This window comes from Budorcas taxicolor, chromosome 25, assembly GCF_023091745.1.
Source record: "Budorcas taxicolor isolate Tak-1 chromosome 25, Takin1.1, whole genome shotgun sequence".
Taxonomy (NCBI): Eukaryota; Metazoa; Chordata; class Mammalia; order Artiodactyla; family Bovidae; genus Budorcas; species Budorcas taxicolor.
The window spans coordinates 51885524-51910032 of NC_068934.1; the positions used below are offsets into that span (position 1 = coordinate 51885524).

General features: G+C 38.1%; 1 protein-coding gene across 1 annotated transcript; it reads left to right on the forward strand.

Moving 5' to 3' along the window:
* Positions 1-24057, forward strand: LOC128068856 (organic anion transporter 7). Its single transcript, XM_052662095.1, has 10 exons — positions 1-402; positions 1089-1192; positions 10322-10476; positions 10580-10748; positions 12037-12160; positions 19619-19734; positions 20409-20623; positions 22109-22217; positions 22897-23100; positions 23997-24057. Exons 1-10 carry the CDS (start codon positions 1-3, stop codon positions 24055-24057), a joined length of 1659 nt encoding a protein of 552 aa, XP_052518055.1.
* Positions 24058-24509: the final 452 nt, after the last annotated feature.

The following is a 24509-nucleotide window of genomic DNA, read 5'->3' on the forward strand; positions in this document are numbered from 1 at the left end:
ATGGCCTTTCAGGACCTCCTGGATCAAGTTGGAGGCCTGGGGAGATTCCAGATCCTTCAGATGCTTTTCCTTTGTATCTCCAGCCTCATCACCTACCCTCATATTCTACTGGAGAACTTCACTGCAGCCGTCCCTGGTCATCACTGTTGGGTCCACATTCTCGACAATAACACTGACTCTGCTAATGACACTAGGACCCTCAGCCCTGATGCCCTCCTGAGAATCTCCATCCCACTGGACTCAAACCTGAGGCCAGAGAAGTGTCGTCGCTTCAGCCGCCCCCAGTGGCAGCTCCTTAACCTGAACAGGACCTTCCCCAACATAACTGACCTGGACACAGAGTCCTGTGTGGACGGCTGGGTGTATGACCAAAGCATCTTCACCTCCACTATTGTGACTAAGGTAAGAGGCCTCATTTACATCTTGTGAGGACATGGTCTAAGTCTTTAAGGGTAACTGAGTAACAAATAAGTTTCTAGCCTTTTTAGTCACTATTAGGTGCTCATTCTTCAATCTTTCAGCAAATATTAATTACTTCTTTATTGAATGCCAAACAACTATATATTTAATAAATTTAATGAACTCAGAAACAGATGTGACCTTGCTATTATATGGCTTTTATTGTTAGGAAGACCTAAGATTAAGAAAGTAATTTATGTGATGTGTTTAAAAGATCATTAATGTTCAGCCTTGCTTGTAAATTAGAAATATCAGAGATATTGATGGAAACCTCCAAGCACTGTATCCCAAAGCAGCCATAGAAGAAGATCTGTGATAAAATTCTAGCATCAGGAAACTTTTTAAGACCCTCAAATATTGCACACTATGGCCAAGATTGAGGACCACTTAATATGGAACAAAACAAGGCGTTGTTAAATCTAACAGGTTTAGAGAAGGCTTCCTAAAAGAAGTTATATTTAAGCTGAGACCTGAATAGTAAAAATCAGCTAATGTAAAAAAAGGAAGCTGGAGAGGGAAAAGGGAATAAAATAAACAACCATGCGAATTGTTTAAACTGCTTCAATCAGGTTTCTACTGAGAGGTTATAAATCATGGAGCTCTCCTTTGCTGCTTTCTTTCTCTTCCAGTGGGACCTGGTATGTGAATCTCAATCACTAAAATCAATGGCCAAATTCTTATTCATGGCTGGAATGCTGGTGGGAAGCATCGTATATGGCCATTTATCAGACAGGTGAGTGTCTCTGAATCACAGCTCTCTTTACTCAGGTATTTTCAAGAACTCATAAATATTCTTCCATTAAGAAATATTTATTGCAAATTACACTGTCCTGGGGCTCCCTTAGTCCCCAGGGATCTAAAAACACAAACAAATGGAGAATTACTGTCAGTGTGGTGAGTGCTATTTTATCAGCTGTGAGCGTTGTGTATGGGATACAGAAACAACATCTCCATCAGACATGGGAGCAGTTTTAGGATGAGGTTTGGAGCAGAGGTGCCACATCATAGCTTATAAAGATAAAAAAAGAGGTTCCTATGGGAACAGAGAGGAAGATGTTTCACGTCATGAGATTCAACCTGTGTTCACTCCCTCCTGACCTCTCTTATCTGAATGCTTGTGGATTTTTAGAGTATGGTTATCATGTCCTTATTTCTCAAATATGCTGTTAGACATTCCTATGAATCCTGTGTTATACATAGCATTGTATCTTGGTGGTGTATAAAAAAGTATTTCAGTGGCCTTGATTTTTATTTTTCTAAAACACTACAATAAACATAAAATTTTCAACCATTTAGGGGAATTAATCTAATGACAACTTCTGTCACAATTTGTGGTCTTAGAAATGGAAGTATCCTGTACCTGACAGTGTACTTCTGAATTAGACAATCCAGCCAATTCCACCAACCACCCAAGTCTGTCTTCTCTAAAGGGTATGGGGAATTAAGGTGCTCCTTACCATCTACTAGCATTATGTCATCTATTATCTCAGCTGAAAATCATGAATTCTGAGTGTATGATCTTATAAAAGGTAAGATTATTTAAAAAGGTACCTTATAAAAGTGTTCAGAGTCACAGTGTTCATTTCTAACAGTTCTGTAATACATATGAAAGTGAAAGTGAAAGTCGCTCGGTCATGTCTGACTCTTTGCGACCCCATGGACTATATAATCCATGGAATTCTCCGGGCCAGAATACTGGAGTGGGTAGACTTTCCCTTCTCCAGGGGATCTTCCCAACCCAGGGATTGAACCCAGGTCTCCCACATTGCAGGTAGATTCATTACCAGCTGAGCCACAAGAGAAGTCAGGATATGAAGCATTATTCCATTGATCCATTCAGTAATGCAGAACTGTTAGATTATACATACTATATAAAAGTGTTCAGAGTCAGAGTGTTCATTTCTAACAGCTCAGTTACACAGAACTGTTTACCTTGCAGAAATAAAAATTAAACAATATATCTATGCTGACTGATTTTTGAAAAAGTTTCCAAGCCTGTTTAATGGATAAAATATGCCATTTAGCAAATGGAACAGTGCCAATTAGACATACACACCCAAAAGATGCAAGTAAACATAAAACCATAGCAAATATTAACACAAAATGGATTCGCAACTTTAATAAGAGACCTAAAACCATAAAACTCTTAGGAGAAAACAGGGGTAAATCTTCTTGACTTTGGGTTTGACAATGGATTCTTAGATATAACATCAAAAGTGTGAGTAATAAAAGGAGATATAAATAGGTGGGCCTTCATCAAAATTAAAAACTTCAGCACATCAAAGGGTATTATCCATAAAGTGAAAAGATAATGTGTTTAATGGGAGAAAATATTTGTAAATCATATATAGAGAATAAAGATAGGTGAATAGACCGATGGAATAAGGTTTAATATCCAGACTATATAAAAACTCTTACAGGATTCATGTTAATGTATGGCAAAACCAATACAGAATTGTAAAGTAAAATAAAGTAAAAATAAAAATAAAAAGACAAAGAACTCAATTTTTAAATGAGCAAAAGACTTGAATATACATTTCCTTTATACAGTTATATATATGGAGCATAAGCATATAAAAAGATGCTCAACATGATGTCATTTTAAAAATGTAAGTCAAACCACAATAAAATGCCACTTCACACATACTAGGATTGCTATAATCCAAAAAAAAAAAAAAGGAAAATAACATGCTTTCACAAGGATGTAGTAAAACTGGAATCTTGTACATTGTTGATGGGGAGGTAAATTGGTACCACCACTATGACAAATACTTTTGGAGTCTTCAAAAAATTAAATTTAGAGAAACCATATGACCTAACAATTTCATTGCTCGGTATAAAATCAGATGAGTTGAAAACAGGGACTCAAACAAATAGCTTATAAAACAATGTCGTTGCAACATTATTTACAATAGCCGAAAGGTGAAAACTACACATATCCATCAACAGATAAATGGGTAAAATGTGATATGTACAGCCATAAAAAGAAATAAAGTTCTGTATATCATGCTAAAACTTGTAGGACCATGAAAACATGTAAAGTAAAATGACAGACAAAATATAACAAATATTTATGATCCCACTTACATAAAATATATAGACTAGGAAAATTAGTGAAGAAAAATGCAAATTAGAGATACCAGAAGCTGGGGAGAAAAAGGAATGAGGAGTTATTGCTTAATGGGTACAAAGTTTCTACAGAGGATTTTGAAAATTTTGGCAGTAGATGGTGATGATGGTTGCCTAACATCATGAATGTAATACCAGTGAGTGACCAATATAATCAAAAGTGGTTAAAATAGCCAATCATATTTTATGTATTATACTACAACTAAAAAGAAATATGAGGCTTCCCTAGTGGCTCAGATGGTAAAGAACCACCTGCAGTGTGGGAGACCTGAGTTCAGTCCCTGGATTGGGAAGATCCCCTAGAGAAGGGCATGGCAACCCACTCCAGTATTCTTGCCTAGAGAATCCCCATGGACAGAGGAACCTGGAGGGCTACAGTCCATGGGATTGCAAAGAGTCAGACACGACTGAGTGACTTAGCACACACAGCACAAAAAGAAATATAACCAAAAGAATGAGAAGACAAACCACAAACTGGGAAAATATACTTGCAAAAGATACTTGAAAAAGAATAATTAACCAAAATACACAAAGAACTCTTTTTGAAATTTATTTATCTATTTTTAATTGGAGGATAATTGCTTTACAACATTGTGTTGATTTCTGCCATATATCAACATGAATCAGCCATAGGCATATGCATACAAAGAACTCTTAAAGAAAAATGAACATTCTAATTAAAATATAGTCAGAAAATTTGAAAGACGTCTCCAAAGAAGTTGTACAGATGGCAAATAAACATATGAAAAGATGCTCCACAACATATATCTTTAGGGAAATACAAACTAAAACAATGATATACTACTACATACCTATTAGAATAACAAATATAGATAGATAGATAGACGATAGATAGATAGATAGATACACATCAAATGCAAAGGTGTAGAGCAGCAGGAACTCTCTCTTATTCATAGCTGATGGGAATGTAAAATGATATAGCCACTTTTGAAGACATATTAACAGTTTCTTACAAAATTGAGCACATTCTTGCCAAATAATCTAGGAATCAAACTCCTTGGGAATTACCAAGGAGCTGAAAAGTTATGTCCACACAAAGCCTACCCAGGGATGTTCATAGCAGCCTTATTCATATCTCCTAAGCTAAAACTTAGAAGATGAATGCATGAATAAATGCATTTATTTTAGCAAATGCATACATAAATAAATTGTGGTACATCAAGCCATAGGATCTTATTCAATGCTAAAAGGAAATGAACTATCAAGCCATGAAAAGATAAGGAAGAACTTTAGATATATACTGCAAAGTGAAAGAAGCTAATCGGGAAAGTGTACATACTGTATGAGTCCAACTACATTCTGGAAAAGATAAAACTATGGAAACAGTAAAATGATAAGGGATAGATAGGAGGAAAACAGGGCTTCCTTGGTGGCTCAAATGGTAGAATCCTCCTGCAATGTGGGAGACCTGAGTTCTATGCCTGCATTGGGAAGATCCACCTGAGGAAGGCATGGCAACCCACTCCAGTATTCTTGCCTGGAGAATCCCCATGAACAGAGGAGCCTGACAGGCTACAGTCCATGGCGTCGCAAAGAGTCAGACATGACTGAGCAACTAAGCACACAGCACACACAGGAGGAAAATAAAAGAATAGGCAGAATACAGAGGTATTTTAGGGCAGTGAAACTACTCTTTATGACACTGTAACAGTGGGCACATGTCATTACACATTTGTCAAAACCCATAGAATGTACAATAGCAAGAGTGTATCCTAATGTATTCCTAATGAACCTTGGAAAATAATGACATATCATTGTAGGTTCATTAGTTGCATCAAATGTGTCTATTGGTGCAAGAAGGTAGGGACACTGCATGAGTAGGGGCAGGGTATATTGAGAAATCTCTGTATCTTCCTTTCATTGTTGCAGTCAACCTAAAACTGCTCTAAAAAATAAGTTTTTTAAAAAACACCAAATTAGGAGCACCTAAATACGTAAAGCAAATATTAACAGACATAAAGGGAGAAACTGACATGACACAATAATAATAGGGGACTTCGGCACCTTGGTTATACCAATGGAGAGATCATCCAGACAGAAAATCAATAACGGCATTAAATGGCACATTAAACCAGATGGTCTTAATATATATATATGTATGTATATACATATACATATGTATATATAGATTAGCTCATCAAAAAACAGAATATACATTCTTTTCAAGTACATATGTAACATTCTCCAGGATAAGTCATATGAGAGGTCACAAAACCAGTCTTAGTAAACTTAAGAAAATTGAAATCCTATCAGGCATCTTTTTTGACCACAATACTATGAGAGTGGAAATCCACTACAAGAAAAGAACTGCCAAAAACACAAGGATATGGAGGTTAAACAAAGGCTGCTGCTGCTGCTGCTGCTAAGTCGTTTCAGTCGTGTCCAACTCTGTGCGACCCCATAGACGGCAGCCCACCAGGCTCTTCCGTCCCGGGGATTCTCACTGGAGTGGGTTGCCCTTTCCTTCTCCAATGCAGGAAAGTGAAAAGTGAAAGTGAAGTCGCTCAGTCGTTTCCGACTGTTCGCGACCCCATGGTCTGCAACCTACCAGGCTTCTCCGTCCATGGGATTCTCCAGGCAAGAGTACTGGAGTGGGGTGCCATTGCCTTCTCCGAAACAAAGGCTACTGAACAACTAATGGTTCACTGAGTATATCAAAGAAGGAAAAAAAAAAACACCTAGAAACAAGTAAAACTGAAAACACAGCAATCCAAAATCTATGGGAATCAGCAACAGTAGTACCAAGAGGAAATTTATACAAGTCTACTTCAGAAAACAAGAAAAATCTCAAATAATAACCAAACCTTACACCTCAAGGAACTAAAAAGAAGAACAAACAAAACCCCAAGTTAGCAGAAAGAAAAAAATAATATCAGAACAAAAAATCAATAATACATTAAAAGGATCATACACCATGATTAAGTGGAATTTATCCCAGGGTAGGGATGCAACAGTGGTTCAGTATCTGCAAATCAATCAATGTAATAAAACACATTAATAAACTGAAGAATAAAAATCATATGATCATCTTGATAGATGCAGAAAAACCTTGAAAAATTCAACATTTATTTATGATAAAAGGTCTCAACAAAGAAGTTACATATCTCAACACGATAAAGGTCATATGTGACAAGCCCACAGTGAACTAAAATCATACTCAATGGTGAAAAATTGATAGCATTTCCAGTAATATCAGGATCAAGACAAGGACACCTTCTCTCACCTCTTTTATTCACTTTTATTTACATAGTACCGGAAGTCCTAGCCACAACAATCAAATAAAGAAAGAAAGAAAAGGAATCCAAATTGTAAAGGAAGAAGTAAAATTGTCACTGTTTTTAAATAACATGACACCATACACAGAAGATCCTAAAGATGCTACCAAAAAGCTACTAGAACCCATCAATGAATTTGGCAAAGTTGCAGGATATAAGGAGAAGGCAACAGCAACCCACTCCAGTACTCTTGCCTGGAAAATCCCATGGACGGAGGAGCCTGGTAGGCTGCAGCCCATGGGGTCGCGAAGAGTCGGACACAACTGAGTGACTTCACTTTCACTTTTCCCTTTCATGCATTGGAGAAGGAAATGGCAACCCACTCCAGTGTTCTTGCTTGGAGAATCCCAGGGACGGCAGAGCCTGGTGCGCTACCATCTATGGGGTTGCACAAAGTCAGAGATGACTGAAGCAACTTAGCAGCAGCAGCAGCAGCAGGATATAAAATTAATTTACAGAAACCTGTTATATTTCTATATGCTAACAATGTATACACTAACAATCAGAAAGAAAAATTAAGAAAGCAATCCCATTTATAGTTGCATCAAAAAGAATAAAAATCCTAGGAATAAGCCCAAATGAAGGGGTACAATATCTGTACTTGGAAAACTATTAGCCATTGATGAAAGAAATGGAAGACAACAACAAAAGAGGAAAGATAAACTGTCCTCAAGGATTAGAGAATAAATATTGCTAAAATGAACATACTGCCCAAGGTGATGCCCAAAATCAATGCACTCCCTATCAAATTACCAAAGTTATTTCTTACAGAAATAGAATAAATAATTCTAAAACTTATATGGAAGCATGAAAGACCCCTCAATAGCCAAAGCAATCCTGAGAAAGAAGAGCAAAGCTAGAGTACCATGCTTTCTGGTTTCAAGCTACACTACAAAGATACAGTAATCAAGGTTTTATACGAGCTCAAAACCAGACACACAGATCAATGGAACCCAATAGAAAGCCCAGAAACAAACTCATCACATGTATATGGGCAATTAAAGAATATACAATAGAAAAAGATGGCCCTCCTCAGGAACCAGTATTGAGAAAACATGTCTGACTCTTTGCAAACCCATGGACTGTAGCTCTCCAGGCCTCTGTCCATGGAATTTTCCAGGTGATAATACTGAAATGGGTTACCATTTCCTGCTCCAGGAGATCTTCCCAACCCAGGGGTCAAACTCACATCTCTTGCAGCTCCTGCATTGGCAGGCAGGTTCTTTACCACTGTGCCACCTGGGAAGGCCTAAAATGGAATATTTCTCAGCCATGAAAAAGAATGATATCTTGCCATTTGTGACAACATGGATGCACCTAGTGGGTATTATGCTGAGTGATACAATTCAGACGGAGAAAGACAAATGCCAACTTCGCTAATATGTGCAATATAAAAAGAAAACGATGAACAAAACAGAAACAGTTACGGAAAAAGAGAAAAAACAGGTAGTTCTAGAGGGACAGGGATGTGGGGGAAAAGATAGATGAGGAGACTAAGAGGTTTAAACTTCCAGGTGTGCAATAAATGAGTCAAGGGTATGAAATGTACAGTGTGGGGAGTATAGTCATTAACTATGTAATATCTTTGTATGGTGACAAACTAGACTTACCATGGTGACCATTTTGATATGTATAGAAATACTGAATCACTATGTTGTGTAATAGGAACTAACCTAGTATTGTAGGTCAGTTAGACTCCAAAAGCAAACAAACTCACAGGAAGCTTTGTTACCAGAGGCAGACATGAGAAGAGGGGAAATTGGATGAAAGCAGTCAAAAGGTAGAAACTTTCAGTTATAACTACTAGGGATGCAATGTATAACATGATGAATATAATTAACATGGCTGCATTTTATATATGAAAGCTGTTAAGATAATAAATCTTGAGTTCTCGTCACACAGAAAAAAATTTCCCCTTCCTTTAAATTTGCATCTATATGGGATGATGAATGTTCACTGAATTTATTGTGATAATCATTTCATGACATAAGGCAAATCATTATCCTGTATACCTTAAACTTGTCCAGTGCTGTATTTCAATTATATCACAACAAAATTTCATTGCAGCACTGTTTACAAAGCTAGGACATGGAAGCAACCTAGATGTCCATCGGCAGATGAATGGATAAGGAAGTTGTGGTACATATACTCAGTGGAATATTACTCAGCTATAAAAAAGAACACATTTGAGTCAGTTCTATTGAGATGGATGAAACTGGAGCCTATTATACAGAGTGAAGTAAGCCAGAAAGAGAAACATCAATACAGTATATTAACACATATATACGGAATTTAGAAAGATGGTAATGACAACCCTTGTATACAAGATGCAAAAGAGACACAGATGTAAAGAGCAGACTTTTGGACTCTGTGGGAGAAGGCAAGGGTGGGATGATTTGAGAGAATAGCATTGAAACATGTACATTACCATTTGTAAAATAGATGACCAGTGCGCGTTTGATGCATGAAGCAGGGCCCTCAAAGCTGGTGCTCTGGGACAACCCAGAGAGATGGGGTGGGGAGGGAGGGGGGAGGGGGGTTCAGGATGGTGAGACACATGTACATCCATGGCTGATTCATGTCAATGTATGGCAAAAACCATCACAATATTGTAAAGTAATTAGCCTCCAATTAAAATAAATAAATTTAATTTTTAAAAAAACAAGGTAGAGGGAAGAGAAACAGAAAATCGAGGAAACCAGAATTGAAAGAGACACATGTACCCCAATGTTCATCGCAGCACTGTTTATAATAGCCAGGACATGGAAACAACCTAGATGTCCATCAGCAGGTGAATGGATAAGAAAGCTGTGGTACATATACACAATGGAGTATTACTCAGCCACTAAAAAGAATACATTTGAATCAGTTTTAATGAGATGGATGAAACTCGAGCCGATTATACAGAGTGAAGTAAGCCAGAAAGAAAAACACCAATACAGTATACTGACACATATATACGGAATTTAGAAATAAGGTAATGATGACCCTGTATGCGAGACAGCAAAAGAGACACAGATGTATAGAACGGACTTTTGGACTCTGAGGGAGAGGGAGAGGGTGGGATGATTTTGGAGAATGGCATTGAAACATGTATACTATCATGTAAGAAGCGAAGTGCCAGTCTATGTTCGATACAGGATACAGGATGGTTGGGGCTGGTGCATGGGGATGATCCAGAGAAATGATATGGGGTGGGAGGTGGGAGGGGGATTCAGGATTGGGAGCTCGTATACACCCGTGGTGGATTCATGTCAATGTATGGCAAAACCAATACAGTATTGTAAAGTAAAATAAAGTAAAAATAAAATAAAAATAAGAAAATTAGAAAACATCCCCTAAATTTCAAAGTGTGTATTCTTTTTTTTTTTTTTTTCTTTTCATTTCTACTATACTGTTGTTACTACTACTGTATCTAACCTGTTTCCATTTCTCAGGTTTGGGAGGAGGTTAATTTTCAGATGCTGTTTGCTCCAGCTTGCCATTGCTGACACCAGTGCAGCCTTTGCTCCCACCTACCTCATTTACTGCTCACTACGCTTCTTGGCTGGGTTTTCTACCATGAGCATCCTGACAAATTGTACTGTTCTTAGTAAGTCAAAACTTTGGGTCTTTGACATTTTCCAAGCCTTAAATTTTATTTTTTAAATTCTAACTTTGTCTGAAGTCAAGATCCTGTTTGTGTTTTCTTTCAGTTGTAGAATGGACAGTGCCCCGATTCCAAGTCATGGGAATGACCCTGTCCATCTGTGCTGCTTGCTTGGGCAAGATCATCCTGGGAGGACTCGCTTTTGCCATTAGAGACTGGCGCACCCTTCAGCTGGTGTTTTCTGTACCATTATTTGTCTTCTTTCTCTCCTCAAGGTATAAAATTTCTTTCTTTATCTGAGAAGATCCTAGATCCAAGGTACCAGGAGTTAGGATGCAAGAATTCTGATTGGTCTTAGTCAATATTTGAACACATGCTTAACTAATCTGTGCCCTGTGTACAATTAAAGAAGTAGAACAGTTAGTGTTACAAGATAATACCAAGGACGTTCAGGTAAATGTGAATTTTAGATAAAACATGAAATTTTTATATCATAACCCCAAATATTGAACGGAGCCTAGTTACACTAAAAATCACTCATTGTTTACATGAAATTTCTACTTACTTGAGAGTTCTGCATTTTTATTTGGGATTCCCTGGTGGCTCAGATGGTAAATAATCTGCCTGCAATGCAAGAGACCCGGGTTTGATCCCTAGAACAGGAATATCCCCTGTAGAAGGGAATGGCTACCCACTCCAGTATTTTTGCCTGGAGAATTTCATGGACAGAGGAGCCTGGAGGGCTACCGTCCAAAGGTCGCAAAGAGTTGGGCACGACTAAAATCTAACACTTTCACTACTTTTCTGTATTTTTATTTACTAACCTGATAAAAATATAGTGTCTCGTTAAAGTAAAATTTCAAATAAACAGCAAATACTTGTTAGTATATGTACAAAATACTGCATGGGATGCAGTGGTACTCAAGGTTTACTCATATTCACCATTAATCTAAATTCAAATTTAACTAAACACACTATTTTATTTGCTAAAACTGATACTATCCCTCTGAATAATAGAAAGGGAACACTATGACTCCAAGTCTATATTCTGGCAGTAAAGGTCTCTGAACGTAGAGGTCATCTTCACCGTTTCCTAATTATGGTGAAAGTGAAAGTCGCTCAGTCATGTCTGACTCTTTGCGACTCCATGGACTGTCCATGGAATTCTCCAAGCCAGGATACTGGAGTGGATAGCCTTTCCCTTCTCCAGGGAATCTTCCCAACCCAGGGATCGAACCCAGGTCTCCCGAATTGCAGGTGGATTCTTTACCAGCTGAACCTCAAGGGAAGCCCGAGAATACTGGAGTGGGTAGGCTATCCAGAGGATCTTCCCAACCCAGGAATCAAACCAGGCTGTCCTGCATTGCAGGTGGGTTCTTTATCGACTTAACTATCAGGAAAGCTCCTAGTTATGGTACGAGAGAATATGCATTATATTTTCTGGTGTAACAGAACAAGAGATAGGTATTAGATGGGAGGGAAGAGGTATTTCCGGAAAAAAAAGGTATGTGAAAAAATGAGGAAATGAGAGTTGGTTACAGCTCTGTTCTCTTCTTTGGTCAGGTGGCTGGCAGAGTCTGCTCGGTGGCTGATTATCACCAACAGACCTGAGGAGGGCTTAAAGGAGCTTAAAAAAGCTGCACACAGGAATGGAAGGAAGAATGCTGGAGACTCCCTAACCATGGAGGTGAACAGAAGAGGGGATTGGGATGACGTGACCTGACATACACTCTAGTTGGTGTCCAAGTGAATAAAGGGTGGGAACACAGGTGTGATTGGGGTCTACTTAGCTTATTGTCCTGGTCTTCAATAGCTGCCCACATTGTTTGAGTGACTATTAAGAGAGAGCATGATGATGCTGAAGGGACTGAATGCAGATATTTCACTCAACAAAGGCAGAAAGCACTTCATATGTATGATTGTAAAGACTGTGTATTCGCCGCCCTTTGTGTTATAGAAAGTAAAAACAAAACAAAACAAAACAAAACCGAATCCATTTCTTTCCAATTAACATTCCAATGGCTCTTTTGTCAAGATGGTAAGGCAAGAAGGGCAGCTTAGTGACCATGCAGAAAAGCGCATGTGAAAGTGAAAAGCAGTCGTGTCCGACTCTTTGAGACCCCATGGACTATACAGTCCCTGGAATTCTTTAGGCCAGAATTCTGGAGTGGATAGTCTTTCCTTTCTCCAGGGGATCTTCCCAACCCAGGGATTGAAGCCAGATCTTCCACACTGCAGGCGGATTCTTTACCAGCTGAGCCACCAGGGAAGCCCAAGAATACTGGAGTGGGTAGTCTATCCCTTTTCCAGTGGATCTTCCCAACCCAGGAATTGAACCAGGGCCTCCCGCATTGCAGGTCGATTCTTTACCAACTGAGCTATGAGGGAAGCCCATTATTAACTTTGTCTGCAATGATACGAGAATGGAAAGCATGCTAATAGAGACAAGGAGAAATCATCTGCCCTTGTTAATAGGAAAAAGAGAAGGTTAGGGGCTAGACAGTCAAACAAGAACAATAAAACATTTCTGCAAATTTACTCATTGGCACATCTGATCAATTTTTTGAAACCACTTTATTGAGGTTTTAACATACAAAGAGCTGTACCTATTTAATGTACAACTCGATGGATCTGCAAGTTAGTATACATCTGAACATCATCACCACAGTTTATACAATAAACATATCCATTACCTCTTAAAACTTTCTTCATCCTTCTTTATTTATTATTTTTTGTGATAACACAATATAAGACCTCCCATCACAGCAAATTTTGAGTGCACAGTACAGTATTATAACCCTAGACACAATGCTATAGAGTTCTTTAGGATTGATTTATCTTGCTCAACTTAAACTTTGTACTCTATGATAAATATTGCCCCATTTCTCACAACCCCCAACACCTGGCAAGCACTATTCAGAAACTCTCTGCTTCTTTGAGTTTAACTATTTTAGATTACTTGTATAAGTGATATCCTGTAGTATTTGTTTTTTTGCACATGGCTTATTTTTTGTAGCATAATATCCTCTAGGTTAATCACACTGTGACAAATGGCAAAATTTCTTTACTTTTATTGCTGAATAATATACCATTTTGCATATATATAGATGGCACTTTCCTTTTCTATTCATCCGTGGATGGACATTTGTTTCCATATCTTAGCTATTGGCAATAATGATCCAATGAATATATGAGGGCAGATATCTCTTCAAGATCCTGATTTCAATTCCTCTGAATGTATATCCAAAAGAAGGATTACAGGATAATATATTAGTTCTAATCTCAATTTTTTGAGGAACCTCCATACTATTTCCATAGTGGTCACAGCATTTCGCATTCCCAGCAACAGTGTACAAGGATACCCTGTTCTCCACATCTTCACCAATACTTAATACTTTTTTTATAATAGCCATTCTAACTGGTGTGCAGTGGTAACTCATAATTTTGATTTGCCTTCCCCTAACAATTAGTGATGTCAAGCATTTTTTTAGGTACCTGTTGGCCATTTGTATGTGGTCTTTGCAGAAATGTCTATTCAGTTTGTATGCCCATTTTTTGTTGCCACTCAGTTGCAAAGTCATGTCCAACTCTTTTCAAGCCCATTGACTGCAGCATACCAGGCTCCCCTGTCCTTCACTATCTCCTGGAGTTTGCTCAAACTTATGTCCATTGAGTTAGTGATGCCATCCAACCATCTCATCCTCTGCCATACCCTTGTCCTCCTGCCTTCAATCTTTTCCAGCATCAGGGTCTTTTCCAATGAGTCAGCTCTTCACATCAGGTGGCCAAAGTATTGGAGCTTCAGCATCAGTCCTTCCAATGAAAATTTAGGGTTGATTTCCTTTATTTTTATTTTTTTTAATTTTTATTTTTACTTTATTTTACTTTACAATACTGTATTGGTTTTGCCATACATTGACATGAATCTCCTTACTGTCCAAGGGACTCATCAAGAGTCATCTCCAGCATCTTCTGAAGCATCAGTTATTCATTGTTCAGCCTTCTTTATAATGCAACTCTCACATCCGTACATGACTACTGGAAAAACCATAGCTTTGACTAGACAGAACTTTAATTGAGTTATTTGGGTTTTTCACTACTGAGTTGTAGGAGTTTCCTATATATTCTGGATATTAACCCTCTATAAGACACATGGCTTGCAAATATTTGCTTCTAGTCTGCAGGTGTTTTTTCATTTTGTCGATTATTTCCTAACTTTTTAGAAGCTTTTCAGTTTGATATAGTACCATTTGTATATTTTTGCTTATTACCTGTTCTTTTGGTGTCAGAACCAAAAACTCATTGCCAAGACCAATATCAACAAGCTTCTCTCCTATATTTTCTTTAGCAATTTTACAGTTTAGGTTTTTAGTCTTTAATCTATTTAAGTTGATTTTTTATTTTTCTTAACTTACTTTATTTTAATTGGAGGATAATTTCTATACAATATTGTGGTGGTTTTTGCCATACATTGACATGAGTCACCCACAGGCGCATAGTGTAAGGTAAGTTTCCAATTTCACTTTTTGCATGTAGATATCCAATTTTAATAAACACCATTTATTAAAAACAATCTTGTCCCCATTGTGAATTCCTGGCACAATTGTCAGAAATCAATTGTCTGTATATGCATGAGTCTATTGCTGGGCTCTCTATTCTGTTCTATTGGTCTATATGTCTTTATGCCAGTATCATGCTCTTGGTTACTGTGGCTTTGTTATATATTTTGAAACAAGAATATGTGATGCTTCCAGCTTTGTTCCTGTTCAAAAATGCTTTGACTGTCAGGGGGTCTTCTGTATTTCCATGTGAATTTTAGGGTTTTTTTTTTTCTATTTCTGTAGAGAATGTCAATGGGATTTTGACAGGGATTTATTGAATCTGCATATTGCTTTTTGTTGTATGGACATCTTAACAATACTTGTTTGTTTAATCCATGAGCTTGGAGTCTTTTAAGTTTCTAGTATTTGCCTTAATTTCTTTCTTCAGTGTTTTCGATATGCAAGTCTTTCACCTCCTTGGTTAAATTTATCCCTAAATGCTTTATTGTTTTTGATGATATTGCAAATAAGACTGTCTTCTTAATGTTATTTTTAGATAGCTTGTGGCTGGTATATAGAAATACAGCTGATTTTATATGTTAATTTTTTATCTTGCAAATTAACTGAATTCACTTTTAACAACTTTTTGGATATGTGTTTAGGTTTTTCTACAAATAAGATCATGTTGTCTAAAAAAAAGATCATTTTACTTCTTTCTTTCTGATTTGGATGCCTTATTTTTTTCTTACCTAATTGTTCTGGCCAGGACTTCCAATTCTATGTTGAACTGAAGTGCGATCCTTGTCTAGTTCCAGATCTTAGAGGAAAAATTTTCAGCTTTTCACCACAGAGTATGATGTTAGCTGTGGGCTTTTCATACATGGCCTTTAATGGAAGTTCCTTCAGTACTTAATTTGCTGAGAATTTTGCCATGGAAGTGTCTTGAATTTTGTCAAATGCGTTTTCAGCGTTTGTTGTGAGAATCATATGATCTTTAGCTTTCATTCTGCTACTTTGGTGTATCACATTTATTTGCTTGTACTGAACCATCCTTGCATCCCAGGAATAAAGCCCAGTGGGTAATGGTGTATGATCTTTTCAATATGCTGTTGAATTTGGTTTGCTAACATCTCGTTGCTTATTTTTTCAACCATACTCTTCAGGAATGTTGGCCTGTATATATTTTTTTTCTTTTCTTTCCTAATGGCTTCTTTGTCTCACTTTGCTGTTAGGATCATCGTGGCCTGACAAAATTAATTTAGAAGAATTTCTATCTTCTATTTTTTGGAAGAGTTTGAGAAGATTCATATTAATTCTTTAAATGTTTGGTAGAACTCATCTGTAATGCTATATAATTTTAGGCTTTTATTTCTGGGATTTTTAATTACTGCCTCATGCTGTTTATTAGGTATTCATCTATTGAGGCTTTCTAGTTCTTCTCAATTCAGTCTTTGTAGGTTATATGTCATATACTTGTGTCAGATTGATCCTTTTGCCATTATAAATTACCTTCTTGGACTCTTGTGACAGTTTTCAATTAAAGTCTATTTTATCCATACAAGGTGACTATCCCTGCTCTGTTTTGGTTATCATTTTTATGGAATGTCTTTTTTCATCCATTCATTTAAAGTCTATTCTGTATACTTGTGGTGGATTCATGTTGATGTATGGCAAAACCAATACAATATTGTAAAGTAATTAACCTCCAATTAAAATAAATAAATTTAAAAATTTTTAAATTTAAATAAAGAAATGGAAAGAGCTTCTATATTCATTTTGTCAGGCCAATATGATTCTGACACCAAAATGAAACAAAGATACCATGAGAAAAGAAAAGAAAAAAAATAGGCCAACATTCCTGAAGAGTATAGTTGAAAAAACCATCAACAAGATGTTAGAAAACCAAATTCAACAATTAAAAAGATCATACACCATTACCCAGATGATGTTTTTGAACTGTGGTGTTGGAGAAGACTCTTGAGAGTCCCTTGGACAGCAAGGAGATCAAACCAGGCAACCCTAAAGAAAATCAATCCTGAATACTCATTGGAAGGACTGATGCTGAAGCTGAAACTCCACTATTTTGGCCATCTGATGCAAAGAGCTGACTCATCGGAAAAGACTCTGATGCTGGGCAAGATTGAAGGCAGGAGAAGGGGATGACAGAGGATGAAATGGTTGGCTGGCATCACTGACTCAATGGACATGAGTTTGAGCAGCTCTGGGAAATGGCGAAGGACAGGGAAACCTGGAGTGCTGCAGTCCGTGGAGTCACAGGGAGTACAACACAACTGAGTGACTGAACAACAGCAAACCTGAAGTGATTCTCTTACAGACAGCAGAGAACTTATAGCGGGGATCAAGCCAGGGTGTGCTGGGAAATGTTTAACACTTTAGTTACAGGAAGAAAAAAAGCCATAGGTGTCAGATTTGTGGTGCTGATCAATTGCTGTGATGTGAATATTACCACCATAGTCAGTTTCAAGCCACCAACAGGATGGTAACTGCTTAACAAACCATCTAAAAATTTGGCAAAGGGCTTTTATGAATTTTCACACTGATTCCAGGACACAACTGGGTAAGGGTTCAAACAGGGGCTGTTTCACGCATTTTAATCCAGGATAGTGTTATGAGTGGTATGAATATTTAGAAAAGGCCAGAGACTGAATTTCCAACATCTGCTGGATCATTGAAAAGCAAGAGAGTTCCAGAAAAACATCTACTTCTGCTTTATTGACTATGCCAAAGCCTTTGACTGTGTGGATCACAACAAACTGCAGAAAATTCTGAAAGAGATGGGAATACCAAACCACCTCACCTGCCTCCTGAGAAATCTGTAAAGTGTCGGACTTTATTTTGGGGGGCTCCAAAATCACTGCAAATGGTGACTGCAGCCATGAAATTAAAAGATGCTTACTCCTTGGAAGGAAAGTTATGACCAACCTAGATAGCATATTAAAAAGCAGAGACATCACTTTGCCAACAAAGGTCCATCTAGTCAAAGTTACAGTTTTTCCAGCAGTCATGTATGGATGTGAAATTTGGACTATAAAGGGAGCTGAGCACCAAAGAATTGGTGCTTCTGAACTGGGTGTTGGAGAAGACTCTTGCGAGTCCCTTGGACTGCAAGGAGATCCAACCAGTCCATCCTAAAGGAAATCAGTCCTGAATATTCATTGGAAGGACTGATGCTGAAACTGAGGCTCCAATATTTTGGCCATCTGATGCAAAGAACTGACCCATTGGAAAAGACCCTGGTCCTGGGAAAGATTAAAAGCAGGAGGAGAAAAGGATGACAGAGGATAAGATGGTTGGATGGCATCATCAGCTCAATGGACATGAGTTTGAGCAAGCTCCAGGAGTTGGTAATGGACAGGGAAGCCTAGCCTGCTGCAGTCCATGCAGTTGCAAAGAGTCAGACACGACTGAGTGACTGAACTGAACTAAACTTACATTATCATCCATGATGCAATCCTGCTCCTCTCTTCTAAAAGCCTAAGTCCAATATTTTCGCTACTCAGGTTATAACTGAAAGGATGTTATTGCGTTTGTAGGTTCTCAGTTAAGGTGGCTTTTCACTTCCCTGAATTCCTCATGAAATTATTCCAATTGACTTTATGGTATTTTTTCCTTTGTAGAGATGGGATAAGAATTAAGACTGTATTGTTTGAATAACTGATAAATAGGTATCTGAGATAAATTGGATACAATTCCATATGCACATTTATAGCCTCATGTATGGCCCTGGAAATCCTTGTGAGAGAAATGCTATTATTTTTCTCCACCTCCTCTGCTCCTACTCTGATTCTCTACTCGTTCTTTTTGTTGTTGTTATTGCTGTTCGGTCACTAAGTCGTGTCCAAGTCTTTGTAACTCCATGGACTGTGGCACTCCAAGCTTCTCTGTCCTCCACCATCTCTTGGAGTTTCTCAAATTCATGTTCATTGAGCTGTTGATGTGAATTGAGTTTTATAAATATTTAATTACATTTCTCAAGGTATATACCTAGCATATTGCAAGACTATTAAGTAACTCCATATTATAACCAGTTCTGAATATAAATCATCCTACTCCAAGATCTCTCCTGATTTCATCCTCAGATTTAACTCTAGGCGTCTCATTCATGGAGGCACAACATGCCAAGAATTCCCCAAAAAGTGACTGAACAAAGAACCAAAACAAAAAAACTCAGGAAATGTTCTTTCCCTGAGATAAACAGTTTTTCTGCAAGGGACAGCCAGCTAATAGCCAAGCTTAGTTTCCAGGTCTTTCATGCCCATCTGGCACAAATAGAGCTTTGGACAATTATCCAAGAAAGCCTGATATGATTCCCTTTCTTATCTGCATATCTGACATATAATCCCTTTCTAATGCCCTGCAGCCCTCTCAAATCCTGTGTTTAAGTATTTTTGTTGCTACATAATTTCCTTCAGTCCCTTTTAACTCAGCAATTCTCTATTCATATCACTTTTACACCCATCATTGCATTTTCAATGACTATATTTTCCAGTAGACAGAAAGGGAAGTTGTCTATCTTGTCCTCTGTTGGGGGCCTCACAATGCCTACCACTGTGTGACAACTGAACAGTTTGTTGTTGTTGAAGGTCCTGAGATCTGCCATGCAGGAGGAGCTGGAGGCAGCACAGATCAAGCCTTCTGTGTTTGACTTGTTCCGCACACCCAACCTGCGTAAAAGGATCTGTCTCCTGTCCTTTGTGAGGTGGGCTTCACACAGTGCATGAGAGATGTTAAAATAGTGGAGACATGAATCTACTCCTTATCAAAAGAGCAACATGGTGGGAACAGATCTGAGATAAAACAGAGAAAAAGCCATAATGATAACTGTCGTGTTGTATAGTCAAAGGGTTATGAAAAGACTGACCCAGAGCTAGGTATACAACATAGAGTTCTGTTTATCATATCACCCTACCAAGTTCATCACTGGAAACTGAGGCTAAGAACTTCCAATGTTCTCATGATACAGTGTTGGCTTTAACTCTCTTCACTTGTTTGTTTTCATTTTAATTAAGGTAAGATTACAAACCATAAAATGAAGAATACATAGCCTGATGAATATTTCCATATGTAAATATGCAACCATCACCCAGATAAAGATACAGAAAAACTCTAAATCCCTGGAAGGTTCCATCATGTGTCCTCCACAAAAATACTCCAAATCCTCCTCCAAAACTTAACAATAATTAGGAGCTCCAAATATATAACTATCTTATAATTTTAAAATCATCACTGTATGAGGAAATATTTCATAAAACCTATCATGTTTTTATACTTTAGAACCAACTACTGGCTGCTTGGTTAATAGTTATGATCATCATTTGTAAGACAAAGGCTCTAAACCTTATGGTAAATGTTGTTCATCTTTGTTCACCACAGATTTGCAAACTTCATGTCATTTTTTGGTCTGATTCTCCACCTCCAGTATATGGGAAACAATGTTTTCCTGTTTCAAGTTCTTTTTGGCGCAGTCAACCTCCCAGCCAATTATGTTGCTTTTTTGGCACTGAATCACCTGGGCCGTCAAGTAAGCCAGACACTCTTCCTGTTTCTTCTTGGAATCTCCATTCTGGCCATCACATTTGTGCCTCAAGGTGAGAAAAGAGCACAGGTTGAAATAAGAAAATGTCTTACCCCAGGTATTTGAAGACAGAATCTGAAGCCAGTAGGAAGTGAAGGCTAGGTTCTAAGGATTCTCCAAAACCAGTCTGAGGATTTAGGATAGATTCTGCCATTAAGTGGCTGCAAAATAGTTCAGACAGTTCAGACAACTAGTTGTCTTCATCATATCTGACATGTGTTTGGTAATTGGTACCTGGGACAGCAATTGATTACTTACCCTTTGGCCAATCACACTTGTAACTGTAAATGGTAATATTATGTCATATATCAAATTGTATCTCATGTGAGGACACAATACTGCCACTTTCTCTGTTTGGTCTCTTTCCTATTATGACAGTGTCAGTGACACTTTACTACCTGACTCTATGTATCCACTCATGTGTCCGGAATTAGGTCACCATAACTTCAACCTGGTTCTAGGTTGTCATCTTGACTCCAAGGTATTTTTAATCCCTTCCCTTCAAGCATAGTAGATGTGTAGAATAGGGGAAAATTCATTAAGCTGTTAAGAGCCTCTCTTAAAATCCATGTTACTAAGTTGAATGACCATATGCAATGAATAGGGGAAGCCAGATGGTCACCATGCTTCAGGTAACTTCCAGTGTACTGGTGTTTATACAGGATCCCATCTTGAATATCAGCATCAATGCAAATTTGCTGCCTTTCAACAGAGCCCACTCAAATGTTGTAACACTTTCATGATTTTTTTTTTAATGGGATAGAAAACTGACTGTCTGAAACATCTTTTCAGAGGTTTCCAAAGTCTATTTTCCCCCTAAAACAGGTCCTTATTCTTGAATCTTAAAATATTATTCTAGATCAAGATATTTTCCAGCTTATCTGTTAACATGAGCCCATTCTTTTATGATTCTCTACTGCATTACTAGCCCTATGGCAATATTGTGTAAACACATGAGTTTTAAAGGATATTGATGAGTCTTAACATCTGTCAATAATTGCTCATATGATAGTCCTATGTTATACATGAAAGACAGAGGAGACACTGGCCAGAATAAATGAAAGCAAACCCTTTCTGGGATTTTGTTCCCCCCTCTATCTTTAGGAAACTTCTAAAATCTCTGGTATGCAGATACAGTTGATTCAAATACTCAGGTTTTTAAATTCTCATTTAGGCTGTAATATACAGATAAGTCACATTCCTCAGCTATTAATCTCTGCACATTCTCCACTCCATGCATTTTCTCTACTATGTATTTTCCAGGCAAGAGTGCTGGAGTGGATTGCCATTTCCTACTCCAGGGGACCTTCCCAACCCAGGAATCGAACCCGGGTCTCCCGCTTTGCAGGCAGACGCTTTACCGTCTGAGCCACCAGGGAAGCCCACTGTGTATTTAACACATGCAAATGTTTCCAACTATGTCTTTTTCACTTATAATTTGGGAGATGTTGATTTCTTCAGCTCAGATTTCCTGAGTCTCACTCATCTTCTCCTCCAGAAATGCAGACCCTGCGTATGGCTGTGTCAACTTTGGGAATAGCGGTTTCTTCTATGACGCTCATGTGTTCTTTTGTCCATGGAAATGAACTAATCCCCACCGTTCTCAGGTACACAAGCTCATGGAAGCTCTAGCAGAGTCAAAACAGACCTTTCCCAGCTAATTAAGACTTATAGAAGGAAGAAAACTAATCTGAATCATTATCAAAAGCATTGATTGTAGTAGTATTAATAATAAAAATTAGAGCCAAAATTTTAATCAAATTCTCAATTTTGTTAGGCATGTTAAGCCCTTTAATGTATCATCTCCCTTAATCTACTGAGCCATTAAGGTGCTGTGGGAAAGAGTATTTTTAAATAACAAAGACTTTTTAAAAAACACGTGCACTTGAAAAAATTTGTGGGCAAATAAGAGTATATTTTAAATGTAAAAGTACATCATTAGTCTTCATGTATCTAAATACTGCTGTGATGTCTCCCATGCCTGTACGCATGCTAAGTTGCTTCAGTCATGCCTGACTCTTTGTGACCCTATGGACTGTAGTCCACCAGGCTGCTTTGTCCAAAGGATTCTCCAAGGAAGAATACTGATGGGTTGCCATGCCCTCCTCCAGGGGATCTTCCCAACTCAGGAATTGAACCTGAGTCCTTTACACCGGCAGGTTCTTTACCTCTAATTCCACCTAGGAACCCCATGTGGTCTCCCGTAATCAAAGCAAAATAATAAATCTCATATTACATGTATGGATTTATACCAGATTATCTTTGTATTGTTGTTTTCACTCCAAGGGTAACAGCTTCAGGACTCTTGGGAATTGCTTCTAATATTGGGGCAGCCCTGGCTCCCCTCTTGATGATCTTAACAGTGTATTCCTCCCACCTGCCTTGGATCATCTATGGAGTCTGCTGCATCCTTGGTGGCCTTGTTGTCCCACTTCTACCTGAAACCAAGAATAAGCCTCTACCTGACTCCATTCAGGATGTGGAAAAGGAGTGAGTAAACCCCTGGTTGTCCCTTAGAGTTGCTATGTGATACAGGTCTGTGCTAAGAAGGCCAAGGCATCATACAAGGTCATTGTCACCAGGGGAAGGCTTATATCTAGATGTCTCTAGGTGGTCAGTGCCTTCACTTTAGCTACAGCCTCATCCCTCCCCACAGTGACCTCAGACTCCCCCAAGACTCCCTGGATCACCCAGACTAGCACCAGTAGGCACCAGTAGGTTTAGTGATGAAGAAGTCAAAATTAGGTGCCCTACTGTAACATAAACAATCCCTGAAGGTGTTTTACAAACATGCACAGATTTAAACATCAGATTCTTGCCCCTCAGGCCCAGGCAGCCCTCAGCCCAGTGAGGGCAGTAAGCTCTCTGAGATTACTGGTGTCTGTAGCTCTGTGACCTGCCCTGATCACTAAAGCAGGTCCCTAAGGGAGACCAAGGAGAGGGCAGGAGCCCCTCCTCTATCTAAGATGACAATATATCTTAGGAGAAGGAGTCATGTTGTGCTGCCTGTGAGATTCAGACCATCTGATTTTCACTAGGAATGAAAGTGTTGAAAAAGAGATGAGAAGGATGGTAATTACTGGTATTTTTAAAAGATCAAGAATTTGAAAGGATTTTGAAACTTCTGTATACTTCCTTTGCCTCTTCCAAAGACCCAGTTAGCCATCACCTTGGTTTCCAATATCAAAGCTGCCTTCCCAGATCCTGTCCTGGGAGCATGGCTTTTTTCTTCACAAAACTTACTCAGATCCTCAGGACAGGTGTCAGTGTTTTGATCAATACTCACAGACCAACACAATCCATTTTCTCTAAAGAATTAAGGCATAGGTGCCTTTTCCATGTTTTTTAATCTTGTTCTTTTGTTGTTTTCATTGTATTTGCTCTAGGAGAAAAGACTCAAGAAAAGCAAAGCCGGACGGTACTTTCATGAAAGTGACACAATTTTAAGGAATTCCATTCCAAGCACTATCTGCTAATCAAAGAGCAAGATAAAAAAGAAAAATTGGGGTCATTCCCAAATATTGGTAAAATTTGGAAAACAAATAAATAAAAAGATGTAATAGGAAAATGGACCTCATTTACAATTGCAGTTCTAAATAACTACATACAAAATGCCTATGACTGATCATAATATGAAGTTTAAGGAAAGTCATGATGCTTTTAAAGGAATCATAATAAAACATGTATGTTTCTGGATAGAGAGACAAAACAGCATTAAAAACCATTGATTCTGTTCCAATTAATGGCACAGTCATTGATGGAATAATTATTAGGGGAACAACTTGAAAAATAGTTACAAATTTATCTACAGGTTTATAATAGGCAAGATTCAAAAAATGAAGTTAATGGAGGGAAGGTGGTGCAAGTATTTGAGGCAGTACATGCTGAAATGAAATGCA